Raw genomic sequence first — 22805 nt, 5'->3', positions numbered from 1 at the left:
TAATCCGAATCTTACTCCCCTTGTAGTGATTGCCACATATCAATATCACTTATTTGATGTCTAGATCAACTCTTTTGTCTGCTTTTTGGGAGCACATGTCGTTGATTCAATAAAACTCAATCACATATCACATTGTGAAATAATTTGGTATTGACTACTTTATCGTGCCTTTAATCCAATTTGTCCTTCGAGCGACACTTGTTCGACATTTAAGATCGAGGGAAGACCAAAAGATTTTGAAACTTTTGGTGAGTTTTGAACGAAAGGGGATTTACTTTAAATAAAGTCCGATTGAGAATCATAAATTTTCCAAAATTTATACTTTTTATAAGAGTAGTACCATAAGGATTATCATCACGTGTTCGTATCAATTTCAAAAAATAATGGTTACTTATTAAATATTTTTTAACATACTCAAACATACATGTATTACTCTTACTTTTTAGGTAAAAATAAGATATCCTTGTCTGGATGTACGAATGACAACGTTGTGGTGACAACAGTAGGACCAAAGTTAGGGTAGATGACGACGTTGTGGTGACAACAATTAGACTGAAGTTAAGGTAGATGACAACGTTGTGGTGACGACAATTGGACCGAAGTTAAGGTAGATGCATTCATATTGTTATTCTGGCCTTTAGGAATGATTCCATAAATTGTTTATGAAATATTTTTAATAAAAAATTTTTTTTGCACGTAATAGACATATCATGCATGCAGTAATGACCTTATTTTTAATTTTTTCTTGAAAGTACGAATTTGTTACAAACAAGTCATTTAAAAAACTTAAAAAAACTGTATTCTTATTGCACATGCATCAACGATCGATTGTAGTACATAGACTGAATGACTTGACAAATCATGAATAGCTCACATATAATACTTTTCCGAGCTCAGCTTAGTAGATAATGCACCAGTGATGAGCTCAAATGTCGATGGTTCGATCTCCCACTCCATGATAGTCGAACTAAAAGAAATGGGCTTTAATTAATATATCTCAAACAACATTTTAAAAGATTGTTTTGCTCATTATGAAGTTAGTTCTTTCACTCATATCATGAACTTGTTATCATTTTCACCCTGCAAACATCACTAAAAACAATCACAGCTTGTTTTCAACGACAAAGTTTTCAAGCCATCTTGCAAGAACTTTCAAAGTTTACGCATCAAACTTTCACATCCAATTATTCTACTATGCTTAATGCCTTCTTCGTACTAGAAGAGCGTATTCATGTCGCTGCGACCACGGTTTAGATATTAACTCGACGACATGTTCAAAGCAGTAGCAGCAGCAGGAGTAATACATAAACTGGATTTTATTATGCCACTAAAAAATATAATTACAAAATGTATATACAGATAAAAGTATAAAAAAAAATAGAACTGGCTTACATCTCAGATAAGAGGTTGCTGATTTTCCGAAGCTCCTTCAGAGCTGCCATGGCTGTTACTTGCCCTTTCCCAACTAAAGGATTCTTCGACAAATTCTCCAACGGTCCTACCTGACCGCATTCTTGCTGAAACACGGTTTCGATAACCTGTCGACCAACCAGATTGTCACAAATTGTAAGAATGGAATCATATCTCTCAACCATTAAGAGTTTTGGGAATATTACCTGTATGTGATCGAGCATAGATTGACCGAGATTCTTGAGAGTCCCCATTACGTGTTGATCGACACCGTCTCCTTTGCTGCTAACAGAAGTACTACAAGCACCGTCAGCTTTTATCGGATTACTCTCAGCTGCGGTCGATTTCGAAGCCTCACTGTCAGCTTTCCCCTCAGCAGCAGCATGTCTGCCAAACTTCCAAAACCATGGAAATTTTCCTATTAGTTTTCTATCCTTCGTCCCTACTGCTGCTGCATTGGCCTCAGAATCATTAGTGCACCCAGGTTTTTCAGGGATGATCTCGAGCTGACCAGGATATGGAAGAGGCGGGCCTTCCACGACAGACCGAGACTGATCGTCATTTTCATCTGAGGACAAATTTGACGCGACGCTGCTTCGGCTTGAGTCATTTATGTCATGCTCGGTGTCATTTACTCCACCGAAGGAACTTGTTGGGTCTGAGAATATTGAAGAGTTTTCTTCACTGCCACATCTCTTGTCTTCAGCATTTTCCATGTACTTCTCGCAGCCATCTTGTCCATCCACCTCGCCTTCGACCGAGAGATCATCCTTGCTGTCAAGGACTTCATCGTTCCCACATTTTTCAACGTCTTCCTCTGCACCTAGTTCGCGCGATAAATCTTCCAGTAGCCTTCGCCTAACAGAGGATTTCGTGTTCTTTTTCCCACCAGCCAGCTTCGCTGGAGATGGGTCAGATTCCGTTCGATACAGGGACCTCACTTTCTCTGACCATCCTTTCTTTTGGGCTACATTCTGATTTCTTGAGCCATTTTGTTTAGCTTCTTGTTCCCTTCTCCACTTTTCCTCCCAGTAACTCTCGGGAACGTGATTTAACGGAGTTTTTGGTGACACGGAACCAGAGGAATGGCCATTACCTCGAGCAACCATAGACTTACTGTGATGGTGATAAGCTCCAGACAAGAGGGGTGTAGATGAGATATTAGACTGCCTTGCTAAAGTCTGCAAAGATTTTGCCTTCTCTATCAGTTTTTTCAAATCCACATTCTTGGGGAAGTTCAACAATCTCTGGAGACACAAAGTTGCATTTTCTGTGGCAAGTAAAGACGATCGCAGATAAAGTAACATAGAAACAGCTATAGCAGCAATAAATGCACCACGAGATGAACTCAGGAAGCCGAAGCTCGAGCTCGAGCTCGTCTCAGGTTCATCACTTCTGTCAAATTTACTATTATCCGATGCAAATATTTCGTCCCAAATAGTCAAGAGATCTTCAAGCGAAAATTCACGACCAAATAAAACTCTTAACCAGCGGAGAGAGAAGTACTGTGGTTCTACACCGAGTTCAACAAGGTGAGCATGTAGGGATGAATCAACATGTGACAGCAAGTGGTATAAAGCAGCAGACGCTTCGATTACAGGAGGCAGTCCTGAAAGGGAGCCACCTGCAGGCGTCGGAGAGAAAAAGTCGGCCATTGCAACTGCCCCATGGGCTCCACTCATCAATGCATCAAACATCGAATATGCATCATGTTCAATAAATCTCTCGGAAAGCACAATGCCCAGTTCCCCTTCAGCTCCGTACGCATCAGTCAACAATATAATGGTTTGTATTTCGGGATCTAACTCCGAAAGAGTTTTCACATTTTCCACATTTCCATCAACTCCAGACTCATTTTCGGTTGGATCCAGACGGTTTTTGAAATCAAAATTATATTTCAAACTACCATCTTGAAATGAGAGTCCATCAAACTTGTCAGCAAATTGGTCTTCATAAAGCTTTCTCACTTGAGATAGCCTCTCCACATCAACATGAAGAACATATAACAAAGGAGCCAAAAGTTCGTGCATTCCTACAGGTACGGAACACGGGAGTATAGCTTAGAAATATAACAGCAAGAAGTTAATCAAATTATAAGCCGAGAGAACTGCACGTATTGCAGATTAAGTAGATAAACTCTCAAACACATTTTTATCATAAACATCGACACGTGAACCTTCAAGGGCTGGGAATGGCAAAGACTATACAAGGTTATAAGTTTCTCCACGGTCCTTTGACTCGCACTTGTAGGAGGTCGCACGATACATTCAGACAAAAGGGCTTTATAATATCCCTTGCTAACATGGAGAACGGTCAACAACGTTCATCATACCATTTAAAAATAGAGCGTTATATTTCATTAGTAATTGCTAATCTTTTAAACAAAACTCATTAAGATTAAATATCATAATAGGAGAAATCATTCTACATAGCTCCTCTCCCAATATCATTACATAAAAGATAAATTAAATCATTAGTTCGAGAGCTCGAAAATCTTTTGCATCCTTTACTTGAAATTTTTAATTAATAAAGTGTTGAATTACCTTGTCTATAGCCAAATTGTGGATGCTGAAGGCACCATAACAATAAAATTCTTCTAAGCAAGCCTTGACATCCAGGCGTCTGGAAGTAGCTTCCGTGTTCTGGATATAAACGCGATAAATCCTGGTCAACCATTTTCTCCAGCTCAGCGCTCCGAAAGAAGCGGCCCCACATGCTATCTGCAGTACAGGATGGTGGAAATAACAAGCAAATATTGTTACTTAAATGAACTCATCCAACAATTTAATGAATCAATATCGCCATCTTCGCACTTGAGCTAAAGAAAACGGCATATTTCACGAGTAATGCCTAAGGCATTAAGATTTAGAACCATTCGAAACAAGATTCGACATGGAAGAGGCGGCGGCGTAAATTTACCTGGGTTCTGTGATAGAGGATTATCCATTGCAATATCAGGAGAATTGCTTCCATCCTTGGAAATGTGTGGATCAACAAGGTGGCGTCTTCTCAAGATTGCATATCTGAAAGAAAGAAATAAAGGAAAAGGTAACATATGATGATTTAATTTTGAATTAAAAAGTGGAAAAGAAATCAGATATGGAATTGTTCATATTATATTGATTCTTAAAAAGAAACATATCATCATTGTTGATAAACAGTCGTGTAAATCATTGCATTCTGCAACAAAAACAATCGATGCTCTGTATGAAACTATAAGCTCAACATTGCAAAAGAAACTGATTTGGGAACTTGAAAAACAAAATCCAAAAGAACAAAAACCAAGGAAATCTAGATAGCCTGCACCGATTATCATCTCTGGAAATGATGAACAGCGCAAAAAAAGTTAGAAATCAAGGAAGAACAGTCACGCAGAACAGAATCCATTATAAAATGTAAGCTCCCGATTGCAGAATCGCTAATACTTAAACCAGATTGAGTAAATGGAAAAGGAATCGCAGCAATATAGCCGTCAATCGAAGAAACAAATTAGGAGAAAAAACGGGAACTCCGGCAAAACAAACCTTCTTCTCGAATCGGCTGTAACGCGACGAAGATCATCAATAGAAGCTAGAGAAGAAGACGGCAAAACCCCAAGATTTATGCGCCATCGGACCCCTCTAAGATCGCCAAACCGGCGCTTATCTTCAGAATTCCGATGACAAACAGAGCCAGAGCACGAAGAGGACGTCGCCGACGTCGATTCGGACAATGCCGCGACGATTTCAGAAGGCTCCATAGATTTCAACTCGATTTTCTCGAACCGAATCCTCCGCGTTCTGAATCTACAGACGAAAATGAAATAAAAAACAAGCAAAACCAGAAATGTCAACGAAATCACATAAAACCCCACACAACAAACAGAGCAATTAAGAGAGTGCTAGAATTCTGCAACGGAAGAATCAGGAAAGATACGAAGATGAAGGAAAAATCAAAACCCACATAAGATCAAGAGAAATTGAAGGAATTTAAAAAAAAAAACATGTAAAATCAAAAGGAATGAGAAACTTACCTCTAAGACTATGAATGAAATGGGAGAAAACTGCAGGATTGAGTGATTATCCAGAATTCCATCATCTGGGTTATCAAATTTTTGGTGTTAAGAAGAAAAGGGGAAGAACAATTTTGTTTCTTGAGAGAAGAAAGGGGGAAAAAAAAAAGAAGAAAAAAAGAATGAATTTTGTTGTAATGGCGCTGATAGGGCTTTTGGGGAGCTTGGTTTAGGGTCAGGTGAGCTGTCTTCATCTGTTATTTCTCTCTCTATTAGTAATTTTTAGACAATTTCTTTTCCTTTATTTAATTTCTTATATTCTCCTAATTCAATTTCTTTATTTAAATATTTAACCTAATTTTGGATTCTTCTACCTCGACCAAAGACTTTAATCATGAACTTAGTTTAATGGATAATCCGTGGCTTCCATGTTACGAGCTTTAATCATTTTTACCTAAGAAATTATTTAATTTTATCCGAACTAAATGCTTAATTTGGATAATTTAAGCATTAAAATTAAAATTAGGAGTAATTAATATTATATAAGAAAATAAAATTAGGAGTAATTAATATTATATAAGAAAATAAAAGGGGTTGAGGTAGGGACATAATGGGAAAGAAACAGGGTGGCGGAGGGTAAAAATGGAAGAAAGAACAAAAAAAGAATATTCTTCACAACCAAATCATTAGGGATAGAGAGAAAGAGAGGATAAGAGAGGGAAAGGCTGCCCATGCTTTTCTAGCCCAACAAAATAGGACATTTGTCATCCCACAATTATTTATTTATTTATTTATATATATATCGAGCGTGATCACTTTTGCTACTACCTACTAACTCGAAACTTAATTTAAAAATTATATTTAGCTCGAGACTATTTTTAAACTTTATTGGTCTTGCTCGTTCCTCTTCCCACCTCCCGTTCTCCAAAATTTCTCATATATTTTTGTGAGAATTGAGCATGAATTCTGTAAGTAATTTGCTGGGATCGGTGAAATTTGTCCCTATCTTTTTATAATATTTTTATTCTTTCAGTATATATAGTGAGAATGGTGGGAATTTGGAGGGAGATGAGATGAGGAAATATCCTCCGTTCCTGTCTCCATTTAACTAACGAGAAAAAAAATTTCTCACTCCCTCTCTCATCCCTCGTCTAAATAGGGATATTCCACATACGAGTAGATGAACATTTCTAAGTGCGAGGGAGATCTTAAGGAAAAATAGCTCGACATCAAAAAAAATAAAAATAAAAAGCTTTTTGTGAATGTATTTTAGAATAAGATATTCAATACGTGCATGCTCAATCTAGTATTCAATTTTTAGAAAGGTAAATAATGGGTTCGTCATTGTTGGGAATGAGAAATAGAATTGGAATTGAAGATATGTTGTTATTGATATTCATAAGTTTTAAATACAATACAAACCAGCAACTAATACCTACCGATAAGGAAAATATAAATTAATTAAATATTGAGAATAAAATAAAATATATTATAACTCAAATATAATATATAAGATATATGGGTAAATAATATATTTTCCAATGTAAATAATTGTATTAATTAAATTTGTAGCGAAAAATTAATAATTTTAGATAGGTATCATCAATTTAAAAATGTTTTAGAAATTAAAATCCAAAATAGTAATATAAGCCTATATTAATCTTAAAAAGAGCAAAAATAAATAAATAAATAAAATAAAATAAAATAAAATTGGTGGTGGTCGGTGAACGTGGTTTAATTTTTGGGAAGAATTATCCATTGCGGACGTGGCAGAGACGTGGCAGAGACGTGGCTTGTCGTCCAAGTCATTAATTGACCTCAACCAAAGGGGAAAGACCTCTATTTTGTACACATCTTCTTTTTTTACTCTCAATTTATTCAAATAATTTATTAACCAAAATGAATTTTTTTTTGTTTATTTAAAAAATAATAATCTGTATTAAAATTCTACTAAATCCATAGTCAAGGAGTTGGAAAATAAAATAAAATAATAGCAAATTCCGGGACCAATTATTTGTTAATGTCATCTAATTATTAAATTCTAATTATGTTGCTTTTACTTTATGTCTACATAAATTATAGACATCAATTTTTATTTTCCAAAAAATTTGGTTAAATTATTGTCGCTTAAAAAATATCATTAACATCATTTAAAAAAAATTAATTATACTTTCTAATATTTGGATAAAATTGTTTAATTAATTTTACTTTTTAAGAATATTTAATATGCTTCGTCTAGAATTCCAACATTTCGATAAAATTATTTAATAACAATTAATTTTATTCTTAAAACTTTTTAAAATATATTTTTTTTAATATTTTTTAAAAATAAATAAATACTTTTATTTAAAAATATATTTAAAATTTTTGAAAAAAGTTTTAAAATACCCTTAAAACACTAGATTTTTTTTGTATTATAAATAAAACCCATTTGATTTTGAAAACCATAATTAAAAAGGGGAAACTTTATTTGATTAATTATGCTGTTTGGATCATTTTTAATTTATTATTTTTTTTTATATTTATTTATTTCATATTTGATGTGGTTGAAGTGGAAACAAAAAGCTCACTCTTTTGTTTTGTTTTGTTTTGAGTGTTAAAGATCATTTTTAATTATTGTCCCACACTGGACGACAACACATGCATTCAGCCAGTGTACCTGTTTTTATTATTATTCCTTCTTTTAATTGGAATTAATAGTTTTTTTTTTAAAAAGTGAATTAAATTTGTACCCAAAATTTATTTTAATTTCATTAAATTTTAGAATATGAAGTGATTAAAGTTTTTTTTCGGTTGGGTTGGAAAATATTTTTGGATCAACTCGATATTTTCAGTCGATTGGGTCGATGACTCGATAACCTGAATAAAGTTTATAACCCAACTCAACCTTTTTTTTTTTTTTTTAGTTAGGTTGTCGAGGTGTTCTTTTTTAATTGTATAAAAAAAAATCCAAGTATCTACTGTATATATTACATTAATAACTAAAATCTCATAAAATTTTAATATTAAATATTTATCAGTCACAATACATCATTGACATCGGTTACAAATGTTATGTACTTTGTAAAAGTAGGTAAGGTAAACCTCGATTGTAATATTATTTTCATGTCCAACTAAAAAAAACAGTAAAAAATTCACCCAACTCAAATAATAATAATAAATTAATTAATTAACTCGATTCAACGTTTATAATTTGAGTTTTCAAATTGAATCTCCCAACGAACATCTGTTCGAGACCCAAACCACTAATCAAACCTCAACTTAGGAATTAGATCTCGATGAGCTAGACTAACCTAATGATTTCTGCTTAGGTGAGTTTACTTTTAGAACACCTTCGAGCTAGGTTGAACGAATTGTATTTTATATAATTACGTAACTTATGGCTTATTTACATGTTACTACTCGTGATATGTTATGCTTATGAACGGTTTGTGATGTATGTACTTTTACTATATGTTGGTGATACTATGATCATGTTATGTCCTATGTTATGTCTTATGAGACACTTGATGAACCATGATATGTCATACCTACGCATATATATCTTATCGGGAATTCATGTATGATTTAAAATATGGGAACTTATGCATGTTGTATGTCAACGGAGTGGGTTACTTCCCTAATATGTTATGCATGGACACGTATACTATGATATGATACACATTCCCTTCTACACCCAGTTTCTATTATCACTTCTTGTGAAATCCTACATCAGTTGGAGAAGATAATGAAAACATTCTTTGTTACGGTGTAGAAGCCTCTTCCTAGCCGACAGTTTTAAAACCATGAGGCTGAAGATGATACATAACGGGCCAAGTAAGTAGTCAATAATTTTTTTTTTTAAGAAAAAGAGAAAATGTCGTAATAGAAATTCGAACACAGTACTTTCTTACTTTGTTACCATATTAAATAACCAAAAACCCGAAGAACGTAAGATTATAGGTAAAAATCAACTTTTTAATTCTTGTGATTAACGATAAAATGTACCATATCGAAAATTTTCGTCAGCTTTACAACTCCACGTCGTGTGATACCATGAGCTTATTCCTTATCCAAGGTTTTTATGCATATGACTTTTTAATTTCATTTCTTTAATTTCTAGGATGCTCTTCCTCTATTCTTGTGACAAAAATGAATAAAAAACCGGTTAGATTATGGAACCTGATGCTTATTTATAGATTAGTCAACTGTTATATATGGTAGATAGTTATATATAGTAAGCTGAATTATATATATATATCAGCATAACTTTGAAAATGTATTCTCTGTTACTATACATACCTGAAGTCATCAATATACACTTTTAGTCAATGTTCTTCCTGCATCTTCTCTATCCTGTTCTTTGTGTCCATGTAGATCGAGTGTGTGTTGTTGACCGATTCTAACAAAACCAACATAATTATTGATTAATAGAAAATACTAATGATGAAATCAAACCTTAAACATGTCATGATCTCAGATGTCGGATGTGGGGGCCTTATGTATTTCAATATTGTGGACACTTTTTGGCTCCATCTTTTACATTATTAATTCTCTTGGACATCCACTTTAAACTCTTTTCAATTTTATTTTTTTTTAATTGAATTATTTTGAAAACTTTGAGGTTTGGTTCTTCCTTGTTTAATTTTTTTTAATTAATGATCAAAACAATGGTAATAATCCAAAAACATATTTATTTTCTTTCCTTACATATTAAAACTAGAAAAAGAAAAAAAACACACAGTAATAACCTTACCAAACAATTCCAAGAATATTAATTTGGAATTTGAATGTCTCTCTCTTTTAACAAAAATATTTTCTCTCTCTACTTTTTAAGTCTACTTTCTCTCTCCTATTATTGGTTTTTATTAATACAATCTATTTATTTAGTCGGTGCCTCCCATTAAATATAGAGATGTCACCTAACTCGTATGGATCTACTCGGGACTGAGAGGGAATTTTCCATCTAGATGAAGAATGAGAACGTTTTTCCTTATAAGATAAATGAGGCTAGAGATAAGATTATATTCCTGGTTCTCACCGTTCTGTCCTGCATAATTAATTCAAACGTGAATTTATGTGAATATATCATAAATGAAAAGGTTTGTTCAAATATATTATTAGTGGTAGATCTTTATTTGAGATCTCCTCGACTCTTTTAAGGTTTTTTAAATTGGAATGGTTCATTTTGGTTCCATACGTACCGTAGATCGTTCAAATAAATTCCTTTAAAGTCCCCATACTAGAGAAAGATTGTTGAAAGATGGTGCGCTTGGAACTTTATATATAAGTAAACCACAAAAGTAAGGAATAATAATAATGTTAAAGTGATACTAAAACCCTTGTTTGAGATATCTCTTCCAAGTTTAGTGTCACGGTCATGCTTGTCTAAGACGTGTTGCCTATGACCGCATGGCAGATGTCCTAATTTTACTTGTTCAAGATGTGGTCCATGGATGTATGCTCATTCCAAATCCCATCCCTTACATGCTTTCATCCTAGATAAGTTTTTACCATTTTCACGTTGTGTAATAAGGGGGTGTATGACCGTTCACTAAAATCATGTCTCTTGCCAGAGTTAATATACTATAGGGGATATGACTAGTTGTCACTTATTCCACTAGTTGTCATTTATTCCTACCCTCGGGTCTATTCTATTTATGTAATTCTTCAAATCGTTTTTAAATGTATTCTATTGCTCACGTTTTTTAAATCTTTTATCGCAACGTGACTCGAGGCCTAAACATACGTTGACATTGTCCACGACGTCCGAATTTCTCATGGTTAACTTGTTCGCTCGGTTAGAACAAGTGCTGTGCTATATTGGGCTGATTGGGCCTTCTGCACAGACAGTATCCACCGATGCATTAGTGACAACAAAGATCAAATTCAAAAGGGTGAGGGCAGAAGAGAAAAAAGATTGGACAGAAATGAAACTTACAGATGGAGCAGCTGTTCAAAAATGTGTATATATATCTATACATGTATGTATATAGAACTCATATTCCCAAAACCAAATTACACCTTCCATTATTTAATTAGTTACACATAATAAACTTGACAACTTCACAGTGAACATGTAATAGCCTATGAAAAAATTATAAAAAGGAAGAGAAAAAAGAAAAATTACAGAAGTTGAAGCCAAATTAAAAAGGAAAAGAAAAAATCTAGATTAGATTATGATTTTCCCCCCGCGGTATAGAAGTTTGAGGAAAGGAAAGAAAAGGGTCTCCAAATGGATTAGAAGGACCAAATTGTAGCATTTCTTGTTGCTCATAAGGTACCATCGTCCCGGAGTCATTTGAATCTAGTTGCTGCTGCTGTTGCTGCTGAGGGAAGGCGTCTGTTTGTAACGATTGCTGCTGCTGTTGCTGGAAAAGCATTTCTTGTTGCTGGAAAAGCATTTCTTGTTGCTGAGCCATCATTGGCAATTGCACGCACGGGGGAGGCGCTATGCTGCTTGACAGTGAAAACGGATCGAAGTGTTCGAATGGATTCTGCACCGACATTTCGCCATATGGTCCATATTCAGCATTCTGCAGCTGAAGATGGCTTCTGGCATGCTCATCTTCATACGAGCTATCAAGTAATAACTTGTCAAAACCACCAGCCTGATCCAGAAGGCATACTTATCTATCTCATTACATGAAAATTGTAACACAATAAACCTTATTGTGCAGCCAATTCCTCATCTCATCTGCCTTTCAACTAGTTATTAACTTAAAACAAACTAAGTTCACATAAGTTTTGTCCGCAAGTGCATTCATGAAAAGACTGACATGCTGATTTTTTGGGTTAAATATAGAACATTTTAGGCATTTCGTTTTCATTTTTATTTCATTTTTAAGGGACCAAAATAATCACTTATGTACGCGGACTAAAATAGACCTTTTGAAAAAGTATAGAGTTCAAAATGAACCAAAATTAACATTTTGAAATGACTTCAACCTATTTTTTGATACCAGATGAAATCTCATGACCAGACTAAAATAAAGAAAACGACGAACAGCGGCTAACCATACTAGGCACAGCTTTGATGAAAACGGCGTATAATATCGCATTCCATTATTGAAGAGTTAAAAAAACGAGGATGGAAAATAATGAATCAGAAAAGTGAATGGGAAGGATAAAAACCAGTCTGCTATCGACCGTTGGACCAGCATCATTGCTTGGTGTGCTTACAAGCTCTAGCTCCCAACCACTACTGTCAATGTAACTCAAAGAACGATTTGAAGAAGGTGGATTATTCCCTGCAGAATTTTAAAAACTTCAGAAGATAAATGGACCGTAATTAACGACTGGAGACAGCCTCTATAATTGCGAAAATTGGAAAAGATTTGAATTTCAGCTCTAAATTTTAAACTCCTGACGAAAAATAAGCAAGAAATTTGTGAATCAGATGGCAACCGACGTACCATCTGTAGTTATAGCGAGAGCTAAAGCATTATTTTTCTCTATTTCTGTAGCTTTAGGATTTATTTCACTCAGACCCTGCATGGGAAATTATCACTCTATGAACCAGGAGAGACGGTTGAGGCTGTCAAGAAAATGCTTTATTTGACAATTCTTACCAGAAGATCACTTTTGTCGTCAGTCGCAATTAGATGTGGAGATTCAGCGACCTCCTCCTCTTCATTCTGTTGGGATTCTTCTTCCTCTGTGTCCTCCACCAGTGGTTCGTTGTCCTCAACATTTTCAACCTCCTTTTCAATTTCGGCAGGTTCTTCGGGACTTTCCGGTTCCTGAGTCAATTGCTTCACCTCTCGGTATTCCTATCTCAAAAAATGACAATAACTAAGACCATAGAGCAAACTGAAACACTTATACAGTACACTCACGCACCAGAATCTGATCATTTACAGAGGTCCGTCGGGTTGTATTAGAATGACATAAACCCCAAGAATAAAAATATTCTCCAGAAAATCCAACATTTTAATTCATCCAAGAATTACGACATGGCATAATATGGTTGGATTTTATTTTCTTTGAAAACCCTCAACAAACGTGGAATTGGCAGATCAGAAAATGAAACCAAAAAGAGGATTTACGGGAAGAAGTTAATAAAATTCAAGATGCTAATGTAGGGCCTTGCTTAATATTGGTCCACACATATATATTTTCTTGGAAACTGCCAAACTGGAGATCCTAGCTCGCTGTTCAGTCTTATAATCAGAACATGACTATAATCTCTGTGCTACTTTAAGCCAAATGCAAGCTATAGAATCCCATGTTCAATCAAAACTCATATGCTGATAGAAATAACATATTGATGCAATCTTAACAAAAAAAATATTGTGAAGTATCAACTTCACAAAAGTTTTTTTTCTTTTTTTGGAACAACTACGAAGGGAAATGTAGTTTGTTGATATGTATCAATATTTTAAATATGAGAGAAGAATTGGAATATTATACTTAGTACTTTAATCCATGAAAAGATATGCTCTGTCATTGTAAAGCAAAGAAAAACTTTACAAAAATGTAGAGTCATCTATAGAGGATAAGCCAGAAAAGATGGCAAAAATTTAAGATGCAAGGATAGCCAATGAACAAAGGGATTTAGCAATGGAGACTTGGTTAATTAAGCAGTGCAGTAGCATTAGGATATTAGTCTTAATAATTTGCAGTTTGGTTATTTGTTTCACTTATGTTTTGTGCAATCAGAACCACTACATTCTATGCTTCGAAGCCTGCCTAGAAAAGCAAATCTCTTTAGTTTTCAGCATGGCATAAGGATCTAAACTCTGCATCACAAAGATCCAGACATACGTCTAAGTATGTGCTATTATGAAGTTGGAGATACACATATAGAAAAGATATTTGTACCCGGAAGACAAACCAACAAATCACATGCATTCAAATATATACATATAAAGTCAAGATAAAAACTTCGGGAGTTGGAAAGTTTTTCTCACCAGTCTCTTATGAACAGAACCTGTCTGTGGTGCTTCTCTTATATATTCTTCCATTGTTGAAAGGAATGATGGAGGTGGCTGTTGATTGCATAAAATTAATAGTGTAAGGAACATTTCTAAGATTTTGGATTATATTCTCCCTTTCTTTTAACGGGGTAAAATTTACCCTTTTTGGATCTAGAGATAAAGAAAAAAGAACCTGCTTCAATGTGGGAAACTGAAATGTTCTAGCAAGTTCCAATCCTTTACAATATTCGTAAAATTCCGAAAGATTTTCAGCCTATGAACAAGAAAACTTGAAAGATTTAACTTTATTGTACTATATTTCAAGTTTCAACTGCAATATTTTATCTGTTCAATAGTCCATGTTTTCATATACAGCAGAAGGTGAAAATATTAGAGGGAAAATAACCTGGTTGCTGGCTCTTTTGTATATATTGAGAGCTTTAACTGCATCATGCCTTGGCATATCAAAGAACTGTAAGAAGTCAAACATAACTGTTATAACGAACAAACAAAATCGCAATAGTGCAATAGTAAAAAACTAGTAGTAAATTGGAGCAGATACATTACCATGTCCACAAGATTTATTATTCCGTCGTTTATCGCACAATATATTTTAAAGCTCTCTTTGAGTACCTTCATAAAATAAAAGTCAAGAGTACGAAAAATACAGAATGAGTAACATATTTGACGTTCTTTTCTCTAATAGATAGATAATGGGAAATGAATAGCCCAAAAGTTAAACGATAGGGAAAACAGTTGACATGATTCTTGATCACTTTCTTGGAAAAAGGTTGAGAATGAAATTTTACCTTCTCATATGTTTTCATGATATGAGATAAGCACGAATGCAAAACTGAATAAAATACAATTGTACTGGGCTGTAATTCTCTCCTAGATAGTAAAAATCAAACCTTATCTAGGTTCTTAATAGCTCATCAAGACAATTAAATCTTCGGGACAGTAGACAATTAAACCAGTGTAAGAGGTTGAACTAATTTTTGAATGTTGAACCCCACATCATTTGCTGGTTAAAAACAAACTTAGAATTCTTCTACACCTATGATGGTGCAATCCTCTGAATTTCTTAAAGCTTTATGGTTAGAAGTAAGCAACCAAAACTTGAACTAATTTTTAAATTCCTAGTCCAGGACCTAAAAATTTTGTTGTGGAGCCCAATGCCGGGTCCATATTGTAAGATAACATAGTTACTTACCAGAGCCAGGGCATACTGGATAAGATAATTACTGTAAGCTCCTCCTTCTGGCTGCAAAATAAAAGGGCCCACAATCCACAGAATTAATAGCAATAGCCTTTTTGTAAGTATAAAAAAGAGACCCTTTTAACAGCTATTACCTGACATCCCTTTAGGCGGTAGAGAAGCTGCTGCAGTGCGGGTAGCTGCTCCAGTAGCTCTTCACAGTTCAGCAAGCGTGTCCTACTATGTATCTGTTAAAGAAGGGATTTCTTAATTATGAAGGAATAACCAATTTCCATCCGACTTAGTGTTTTCATTTTGACATTACAAACCTTCACCGATCCTGGAGATGTTTTCGTTAGACGTTCCGATTCAATATCATACCTCAAGATTCTGTAACATTCAAGTCGCTCTTCTAGATAAAGGGCATACGTCCTTACCCATGCAGAACAATCCCAAGCTTCACAATGAAATATTTTGAAACAAGTATCATAAAAGGCCTCCTCATCAGCATACTGGTTAAATTCATAGAAACTAAAGAGAAGCATTGTACCAAGAGGACTTGATTCATCTTTGAAATTTGATATTTGGAGAATGTGTCCTCTGTGTGAATAGCTGAGAAGTTCTTCCCTGAAGGTTGGATCACCCTCTCTCAATGTCCTATGTACAACTATCAATGTCTTCAAGGCTACCTGCCAGAAACAACAGAGAAACACCCTAAATTTTGGGGGTTTCAATTTTCTGGTGCATCCATTGATTGCATAGATGTTTTGGCTTTTGTGCATTTTCTTATTTACGAAATTTGACATATTGCATCATAACTTAGCAAAAAAGGATATCAAATTCGATCTCTAGTGTCCTGTCTCTCATTACAATAGTGCCAAACACAACCCTAGAAAAAAAAGAACATACAACGCATTAATGGGAATATACAATTGAAATGAAAAATGGTAGAGAATTTTACGATCCAACTCCGCGTCTTCGACAATCTCTTCGCCAATGCATGAATGCAGTACGCCACATCCGCCCGAGGCCTCATCACCAATGTCGCCGAAAATATTTCTACCAATAAGGATACCAAATAAGCATTTCCGAACCAAATTTCACCATTCAGACTTTCTAATCGGAAATGCCAACAAACAGATAAGAATCGAAAACAAATTCACATCACGAATACCAACACCAAATCCAGAATCAGAAATATAACAATCAGGTGTTTGGAACAAAGAAAACTGACTTCGAATATGACGTTCTTTAGGCGGACATTCAACGTGATTGGTAGCCTTGACAATGGCGATATCCAAATCCTTCAAACAAAAAAGAAAAGAAGAAATCAGATAATCGAACATGTAAAGAAATCATTCATCCATTCATTGAATCTCAATTAGAAGAGAGTTAACCTTGTATTCGCTGTTGACCTTGGCGAGGCCGACCTTGGTGGAATCCTTGAGAGCGCCATAAGCTTTGCGGAAGCTCTGAAATGTGCCCATGGAAATCAGAATCCGCTTGATGATTGATCAGAGAGAGAGAGAGAGAAAGGAAATGGTGATCATCTTTTCTCCTCCGTCATCGAGTCTTCCATAACAACCAAGACGACGACGATGACGACCCTCTCTCTCCCTCTCTCTCTGCAGCTCTAACAAAAAATGTGCGCATCGAAGAAAATGAAGAGGCGAAAAAAAAAAATTATTGAAAATGAATTTTCGTTTAAGGTCGGAAAAAATGGCGGGTTTCTGGTTTTGACGGGTTTTTATCTTCTTACGATAAAGTCCTCCAAGTTCCCGATATGGGGTAGCGGGAATTCAAGGTTAATTTGGTAATTGTTCGAATGGGTTCTGATTGGTCGGAATGCGGACATGTCCCCGGAGAATTTTTGGTCCTGTCATTTCCTGTCAAATCCTACCTTTTCTTTTTTAATTTTAAACTAAATAAAACTATTATTATTTTGTATTTTTCGTTTAACGTTTGAATAAATAAATAAATATATATATATTACGTATTAATATTTCACTTTTATTAAAAATAAAAATTTGGACAAATAAACCGTCTCAATTTAAATATTTTATGATTAAATTCATTATTTAACCTGGGTTGCCTAAATTGAAAAAACCTTCCAATAAATTCAATAGTTTTATGAAATCTTTTATTAAGTTTCTATACTAAAAAAAGTTTTTAATAGATTTTTGAGCTGAATATATTATTTAATTTTAATTTATTGTATTTTTTAAATGGGCAGAGTTGAAATTCAAATCTCTTTATATCAATAATTTATATTTTAATTAATTGAGTAATGTTCAACGAATTTAATGAGTTTTCAAATTTTGTCTAACTCAATCTTTTTTTTAATATTATCTTTGGTATAAAAAATAAATTAGGATTCTATTAAACATGTAATATAATTTTATTACGCAATTAGATACGAAATTAAAAATTGACGATCTATTATATATTTAATTTAAAAAACTATTAAACACAATATAAATAAAAAATAGAGATTAGGAATATATTTTTTCTTATGTGTTCTAGTCAAGGTGTATTCCAAACCTGAGAGGCGAACCTACGAGTCGGGGAGTTGTTTGTCGAGGCTCTGATCGGGTTCTTGTTGCGATCCCGGAGCACAAGGTATAGACCTGAAGCTATTATTTTTCAGTGTACTCATTTATTTATTTATTTATTTATTTTTGTTACATTTTTCAACCGAGCCAGTAAACCTTATCATAGATAAGTTTAAACATTCGCAGAAGTGAATGACTAAATTGAAAAAACTTAGTACGAAACTAAATTAATTCAAAATTGAAAAGGAAAAAAATTAAACATTAAAAACAAACACATACATTACATGGGTACATAAATAGTAACATTTCTTATTTCATAAAAAAGTAAAATTACATAAATGGAAATGGAAAAAATAAATATTAAAAAAGAGCCTTGAATTATTAGAACTTTGACCATCTACTTGGTGGCCATTTTCTCTCATTGAATGGATAAAAGAAAAGTAATTATGGAAAATTGGGGGGCAAAAAAGAAATAAGAAAAGGTTGGGGGATAATAATTAAATGCAAGAAAGTTAAAAATAAAAAATAAATAATAAAAAAGGAAAGCTGACAACTCAGCATTGAGCGTTTCTGAACCCTAAAAGGCTGCTGTCTATCTCTGTTGGCTGGCGCTTGAATTAGGCCTCCTCACAAACCGCCCCTGCCAAAAGTGAAATGTCTTTTCACTCCTCCTTTTTTTTTTATTAATTAATCTCTAAATTCATTAAATATCTTTTTTTTTTAGAAATAAAATGTTATTTTAATTTTAAAAAAAGGTGGAATCAGATGAGGGTGGATGCAACAGATTCACATACATACCTTCATTCTGGGCCGTCCATCCGCGTTGACTTTTCTGACTTGATACCTTATCTTCTTCGAGAAAAGACGGGTCCGCTTTTTCTCCTTGTACCGCAACACGCTGGCTTCTCTCAACAATCCTCCACCGTCCGAAAATAAATCAATCTGAGCCAGCCTCGCCTGCAAAATTCCACAAATACCCTCACTCTTTAGTCATTATTCCCTCCTTTGGACAACATGTAATTACTTCACCACCAAGGATAATTCCGTCATTTCGGTTTTCTTTTTTTTAAAAATAACATTCAATAAAGCTTATTTTTAGTTAAAGATGTTATTACAATATTATCCTCGCTTTTGAATGAGGCTCGTGACTAAACACCCTATTTAAATGATTTTTTTCACCCTTTTTCGTAATTTCGTTTTAGATTTTTTTTGTGAGAAAAGTGACCCACTGACAAGGAAATCTATAAATGGTCAAAATAAAATAATTTAAAATTAATGAAAAGCACATTAAATTTTCTATTAAAAAAGGAAAATGTTCTTTTAAAATTATTTATAACAATAAAAAAAAAAAGAAGGGAAATATTATAATTTTAACCCATAGTTTATTTAAATCCGATAAATTTAAAATATTTGACCTAACTAAAAACTATAGAGATGAATAAAGACTAATAAAAAAAAATACAAATTTAACGCTAATATTTTTGTTTTTTTAGGAGAATGAAACAGTAACAGAGAGATTTGGATTCCTAGAACTCCGGAGAAGGAATTTTTGTTTTTGTTTTGTTTTTTTTATTTTTTATTCAGAGTTTCTTGGGCTTTGATTTTCGGGGGCGGGATGAGAGACGTACATTTACATCACTTCCCGTGTCGGTTGCCGGAATCTCGTCGGAAAATGGGGATCCTCGGTTGGACCAAGCGTCGGCGACGGCTTCGTAGTTCAGTTTCAGAACCAATCCTTTCGGAATCTGCTTCTCCGATTTCTCCTTTTCCGGTGCCATTGCGGCTTTCTTCGATTCGATTACTGTAAGCTTCTCCACTTTCTTTTTCTTCTTCTTCGTCGCCACGGCGGACGGTGCCGGTGGCTTTGGATTTAGTTTCGGAGAGATTTCGACTACATCGACAGTCGGAAATCGCCACCAGTTTCCATTGTCGACTTCTCGGATTGCTGTTCGTTCGATTCCATAACCGGATTCGAATTTCTGGTTTAATCCTCCTAAGCCGATTGGATTCCAGGAACAATTCCAATTCCAAGGATGATTATTCGCACAAGAATCCTGCACCGAATCGCCTGTTTCTAGGTTATCCACACACAGATTCCCCAAAATACTATCGATTCCCTCTTCGATTTCCTCGTCAAGAATCGATTCAGCATCGAAATCTTCCATCTCCATCGAATCCGGCTGGAAATCAACCTCCCCTGGGCTGGAACACGGCCGATTCTCCCACAGATTCGCCAATTTCGAATGAATTTGGGAATTAGGTTTTTCCGGCGGCTGATGGATGAGAAACTCGGACGAATCGATTCCTCGGAACGGCAACAGCAATTCCGCCGAATCAGAGAAGAGAGAATCATGAGATTTCGTGAATTTTCTCGGATTCGTGAGGTGTTTGGCAGAGAAAACATTCGGATACGCCGTAGAAAGCAGAAGAGTGGCCTCATTGTACGTTTGATTTGGGCGTTTTCGCGGAGTTCGTGATTTTCGAGTAGAGATCGCAAGCTGAGTATTATTATTGCTTGATTCAGAAAGAGTCGAAGAAGGCGAAGAAGATTGCGAAGTTCTCGTCCATGAAGAAGATGGAGATTTCACAATTTCTAGGTCGAAACTGTAAGCTCTTCCACCGCCGCTAATACACGGAGAAGACATTGGATTCTCAGAAGAAACAAGAAAAAGAAAGAAAACACTGTGAATTCTGTTTGGTTACCGAGAAAATTTCATGAATTCCATCGGGAAAATCGTGAACCCTGAAAGTCGTGAAAAACAGAGGAATTTGGAAGTTCCATGGAAACTGGAAATCAAAGGAATTAAGCCAAAAAAGGAAAACAGGGAGAGAATAGTTGAAGAAATGAAGAACAGAGAAGAAGGTTGGAAAGATAAAAGGGAAAGATCCGTTGAGTGTGCTGTACATATACACACACCATTTCTGCTCTGTTTCTTCTTTCTCTCTCTTCTTCTTCTTCTTCTTCTTCTTTCTCTCTCTTCTTCAGCGATGGAGATTACTACATAGAAGAGTACACAAGACGAGACAACGCTTGGTTTCTGCAGTCCTGTGGGGACCACTTACTTTTTATTATTATTATTATTATTATTATTATTATTATTATTTACAATTATTCCCTTCATTCTTCCTAATTTACCTGTTTTACCCTTCTTCTTTTTTAGATTATGTAAACCAAAACAAATCTAAATAATGCATTTTTTTACCTTTAATTGTTGGATTGAAAAAATTTTAAACCCAAATTATATTTATTATTAAATAATAAATTTAAGCCAATTCAATCATAATTTTTTTAAATTGGAGTAATGTGAGACATTTTAGACCTAAATAGCTTTGCTCTTCGGCTGTAATAGCTTGCTTCTTGAGTGGCTCGCATTCAGGGTGGTGCGGCTGAGCCAGAGTGGGCTCAGTAGTCAGCCTATGTTTCCGGGCACGCGTGTAAAGGCATGATTAGTTTCACAAATCTTACTGCATTGACCCTAGTAAACTCCTTCTCATTGTACCCAAATGGAGCTCTGATTTAAACGATGAGGTACAACATCACATTTGACACTTGAGGAAGGTACAACCCAACTATAAGGTGCATCAGGTAGATGAGTTTTGGATGGTTGACCCAATTCTAGATCATGTTATGTTTTGGAATCTATATAAAAAATTTCAATATGTATTTTAAAAAATTACCTTTTAACCTATTAAAAATAATTATAAATAAATATAAGTAATTATAATTAGTAAATTAAAAAAAAGTATATTATAAAATAAAACATATGAATTGATTTGATCGGATTTTCTCGGTTACATTAATGTAACCAATAATTTCCAAATCACATGGAAAACTATGAATTATAAAAGCGAGGGCATTAAATTGACACCGCCTGCAGGAAGGGGGGGCAAATTGGTAATTGAGATCCTCAAATGGGACCATGCCCATTGCTGCAGTGTGAAAGTTTGGATATCCACTTTGTCAGTGAGGGGTGCCACGAGAGAAAGAGGGAGACATGGGGTATTTCTTATCTGATGAGGTGGCAGGTGGTGATTGGAGAAGGTAGATTTTATTAGGGCAGAGGTGGCAAGGCGATGATGGGGTTGAGAGGGGTCACGTGCATGAAGAAGAATGACGTGGCTGATTTGTCTGAAGGGAGCAATGATTGGGACCTTTTTGGTATCTTTTGAGGGATTATTTGTGGCAATTGAATGTCAAACGTTGTGCTTATTGCCTTCAATCACTTGTGATTACGTTTCAAATTTTAAAATAAAAATCTTCTTTTTTTTCACTTTTTAGATATATTTCCCCAAAATATCCAAACAAAAATAAATAAATATATATATACACATCTTATTTATTGAATTAAATGTAAATGTGAAAATTTAAAACGTTGGAGAGGGAAATTTAAACATTGGTGGTAAGAGTGGAAACCTCACCTTATAGACATGTTGAGGGGGAAGTCCAAGGGAAAACTCAAAAAGCACAATATCTACTTGTAGAAGTTTTGAGCGGTTACAAATGGTATTAAAGCTAGATATTGGGTGGTGAAGTGCAAAAACCTTTTGCCAATAAGGTAGGTAATTAGCTAAAACAGACAATATTTGCTAGTGAGCTTTAATGAAATTTGGCATATTTTAGCGGCCATTAATGCTAATCTAAAAAATGGAAAAATAAATAAAAACCCATATGATTTTATGGTAACAAAAGCATACACTCAAGCAATTTGAAATTCACGAATGAATTTATGACAAAAAAAAAAAAAAAAAAAAAAAAA

The 22805-nt window shown here is 34.5% G+C and overlaps 3 protein-coding genes across 5 annotated transcripts in view; all 3 read right to left on the bottom strand.

Moving 5' to 3' along the window:
* Nucleotides 1-823: 823 nt before the first annotated feature.
* LOC111436199 (TBC1 domain family member 5-like) lies at nucleotides 824-5619 on the bottom strand. 3 transcript variants are annotated; one of them, XR_002709196.1, is made up of 8 exons: nucleotides 5423-5618; nucleotides 4935-5195; nucleotides 4330-4433; nucleotides 3954-4130; nucleotides 1617-3442; nucleotides 1393-1538; nucleotides 1080-1237; nucleotides 851-967 (listed from the first exon to the last, which is right to left on the bottom strand). XR_002709196.1 is itself a non-coding variant. In XM_023073928.1 (7 exons), exons 2-7 carry the CDS (start codon nucleotides 5147-5149, stop codon nucleotides 871-873), a joined length of 2565 nt encoding a protein of 854 aa, XP_022929696.1. In that variant the 5' UTR covers nucleotides 5150-5195; nucleotides 5423-5619; the 3' UTR covers nucleotides 824-870. The 3 variants fall into 3 exon arrangements, 2 of the variants coding, with proteins under 2 accessions (XP_022929696.1, XP_022929697.1); XM_023073928.1 differs by lacking the exon at nucleotides 1080-1237 and having other exon boundaries at nucleotides 824-967; nucleotides 5423-5619; XM_023073929.1 differs by lacking the exons at nucleotides 851-967; nucleotides 1080-1237 and having other exon boundaries at nucleotides 1299-1538.
* A 5750-nt stretch (nucleotides 5620-11369) lies between these two features.
* LOC111436201 (putative clathrin assembly protein At5g57200) overlaps nucleotides 11370-22805 on the bottom strand; it is a 24056-nt gene continuing 12620 nt past the window's right edge. Inside the window, exons 3-17 of the mRNA XM_023073931.1 lie at nucleotides 16894-17121; nucleotides 16731-16800; nucleotides 16458-16555; nucleotides 16047-16185; nucleotides 15826-15953; nucleotides 15652-15744; nucleotides 15512-15562; nucleotides 14866-14931; nucleotides 14705-14770; nucleotides 14492-14572; nucleotides 14293-14370; nucleotides 12952-13152; nucleotides 12796-12871; nucleotides 12515-12630; nucleotides 11370-11991 (exon numbers count right to left, since the gene is read on the bottom strand). Coding sequence (XP_022929699.1) covers nucleotides 11548-11991; nucleotides 12515-12630; nucleotides 12796-12871; nucleotides 12952-13152; nucleotides 14293-14370; nucleotides 14492-14572; nucleotides 14705-14770; nucleotides 14866-14931; nucleotides 15512-15562; nucleotides 15652-15744; nucleotides 15826-15953; nucleotides 16047-16185; nucleotides 16458-16555; nucleotides 16731-16800; nucleotides 16894-16983 — 1797 coding nt within the window. The 5' untranslated portion in view covers nucleotides 16984-17121 and the 3' untranslated portion in view covers nucleotides 11370-11547. The remainder of the gene's footprint in view (nucleotides 11992-12514; nucleotides 12631-12795; nucleotides 12872-12951; nucleotides 13153-14292; nucleotides 14371-14491; nucleotides 14573-14704; nucleotides 14771-14865; nucleotides 14932-15511; nucleotides 15563-15651; nucleotides 15745-15825; nucleotides 15954-16046; nucleotides 16186-16457; nucleotides 16556-16730; nucleotides 16801-16893; nucleotides 17122-22805) is intronic.
* LOC111436203 (protein CHLOROPLAST IMPORT APPARATUS 2-like) lies at nucleotides 18405-21062 on the bottom strand. Its single transcript, XM_023073933.1, has 3 exons — nucleotides 19677-21062; nucleotides 18847-19005; nucleotides 18405-18688 (listed from the first exon to the last, which is right to left on the bottom strand). The coding sequence occupies exons 1-3, from the start codon at nucleotides 20691-20693 to the stop codon at nucleotides 18641-18643; spliced, it is 1224 nt and encodes a 407-aa protein (XP_022929701.1). The 5' UTR covers nucleotides 20694-21062; the 3' UTR covers nucleotides 18405-18640.

The sequence above is a fragment of the Cucurbita moschata genome, unplaced genomic scaffold (genome assembly GCF_002738365.1).
Source record: "Cucurbita moschata cultivar Rifu unplaced genomic scaffold, Cmos_1.0 Cmo_Scf00052, whole genome shotgun sequence".
Taxonomy (NCBI): Eukaryota; Viridiplantae; Streptophyta; class Magnoliopsida; order Cucurbitales; family Cucurbitaceae; genus Cucurbita; species Cucurbita moschata.
The sequence above is the reverse complement of the archived record's forward strand: the minus strand, read 5'-3'. Positions and strand labels throughout refer to the sequence as shown.

Coding starts and splice junctions, on each gene's coding strand:
- LOC111436199 (XM_023073928.1), bottom strand. CDS start 5,149: ATGGAGCCTTCTGAAATCGTCGCGGCATTGTCCGAATCGACGTCGGCG. Junction 4,131..4,329: donor TCCTCTATCACAGAACCCAG/GTAAATTTACGC, acceptor CCTGTACTGCAG/ATAGCATGTGGGGCCGCTTC. Junction 1,539..1,616: donor CTATGCTCGATCACATACAG/GTAATATTCCCA, acceptor GTTGGTCGACAG/GTTATCGAAACCGTGTTTCA.
- LOC111436203 (XM_023073933.1), bottom strand. CDS start 20,693: ATGTCTTCTCCGTGTATTAGCGGCGGTGGAAGAGCTTACAGTTTCGAC. Junction 19,006..19,676: donor ACACGGGAAGTGATGTAAAT/GTACGTCTCTCA, acceptor GGAATTTTGCAG/GCGAGGCTGGCTCAGATTGA. Junction 18,689..18,846: donor ATGGACGGCCCAGAATGAAG/GTATGTATGTGA, acceptor CACTTTTGGCAG/GGGCGGTTTGTGAGGAGGCC.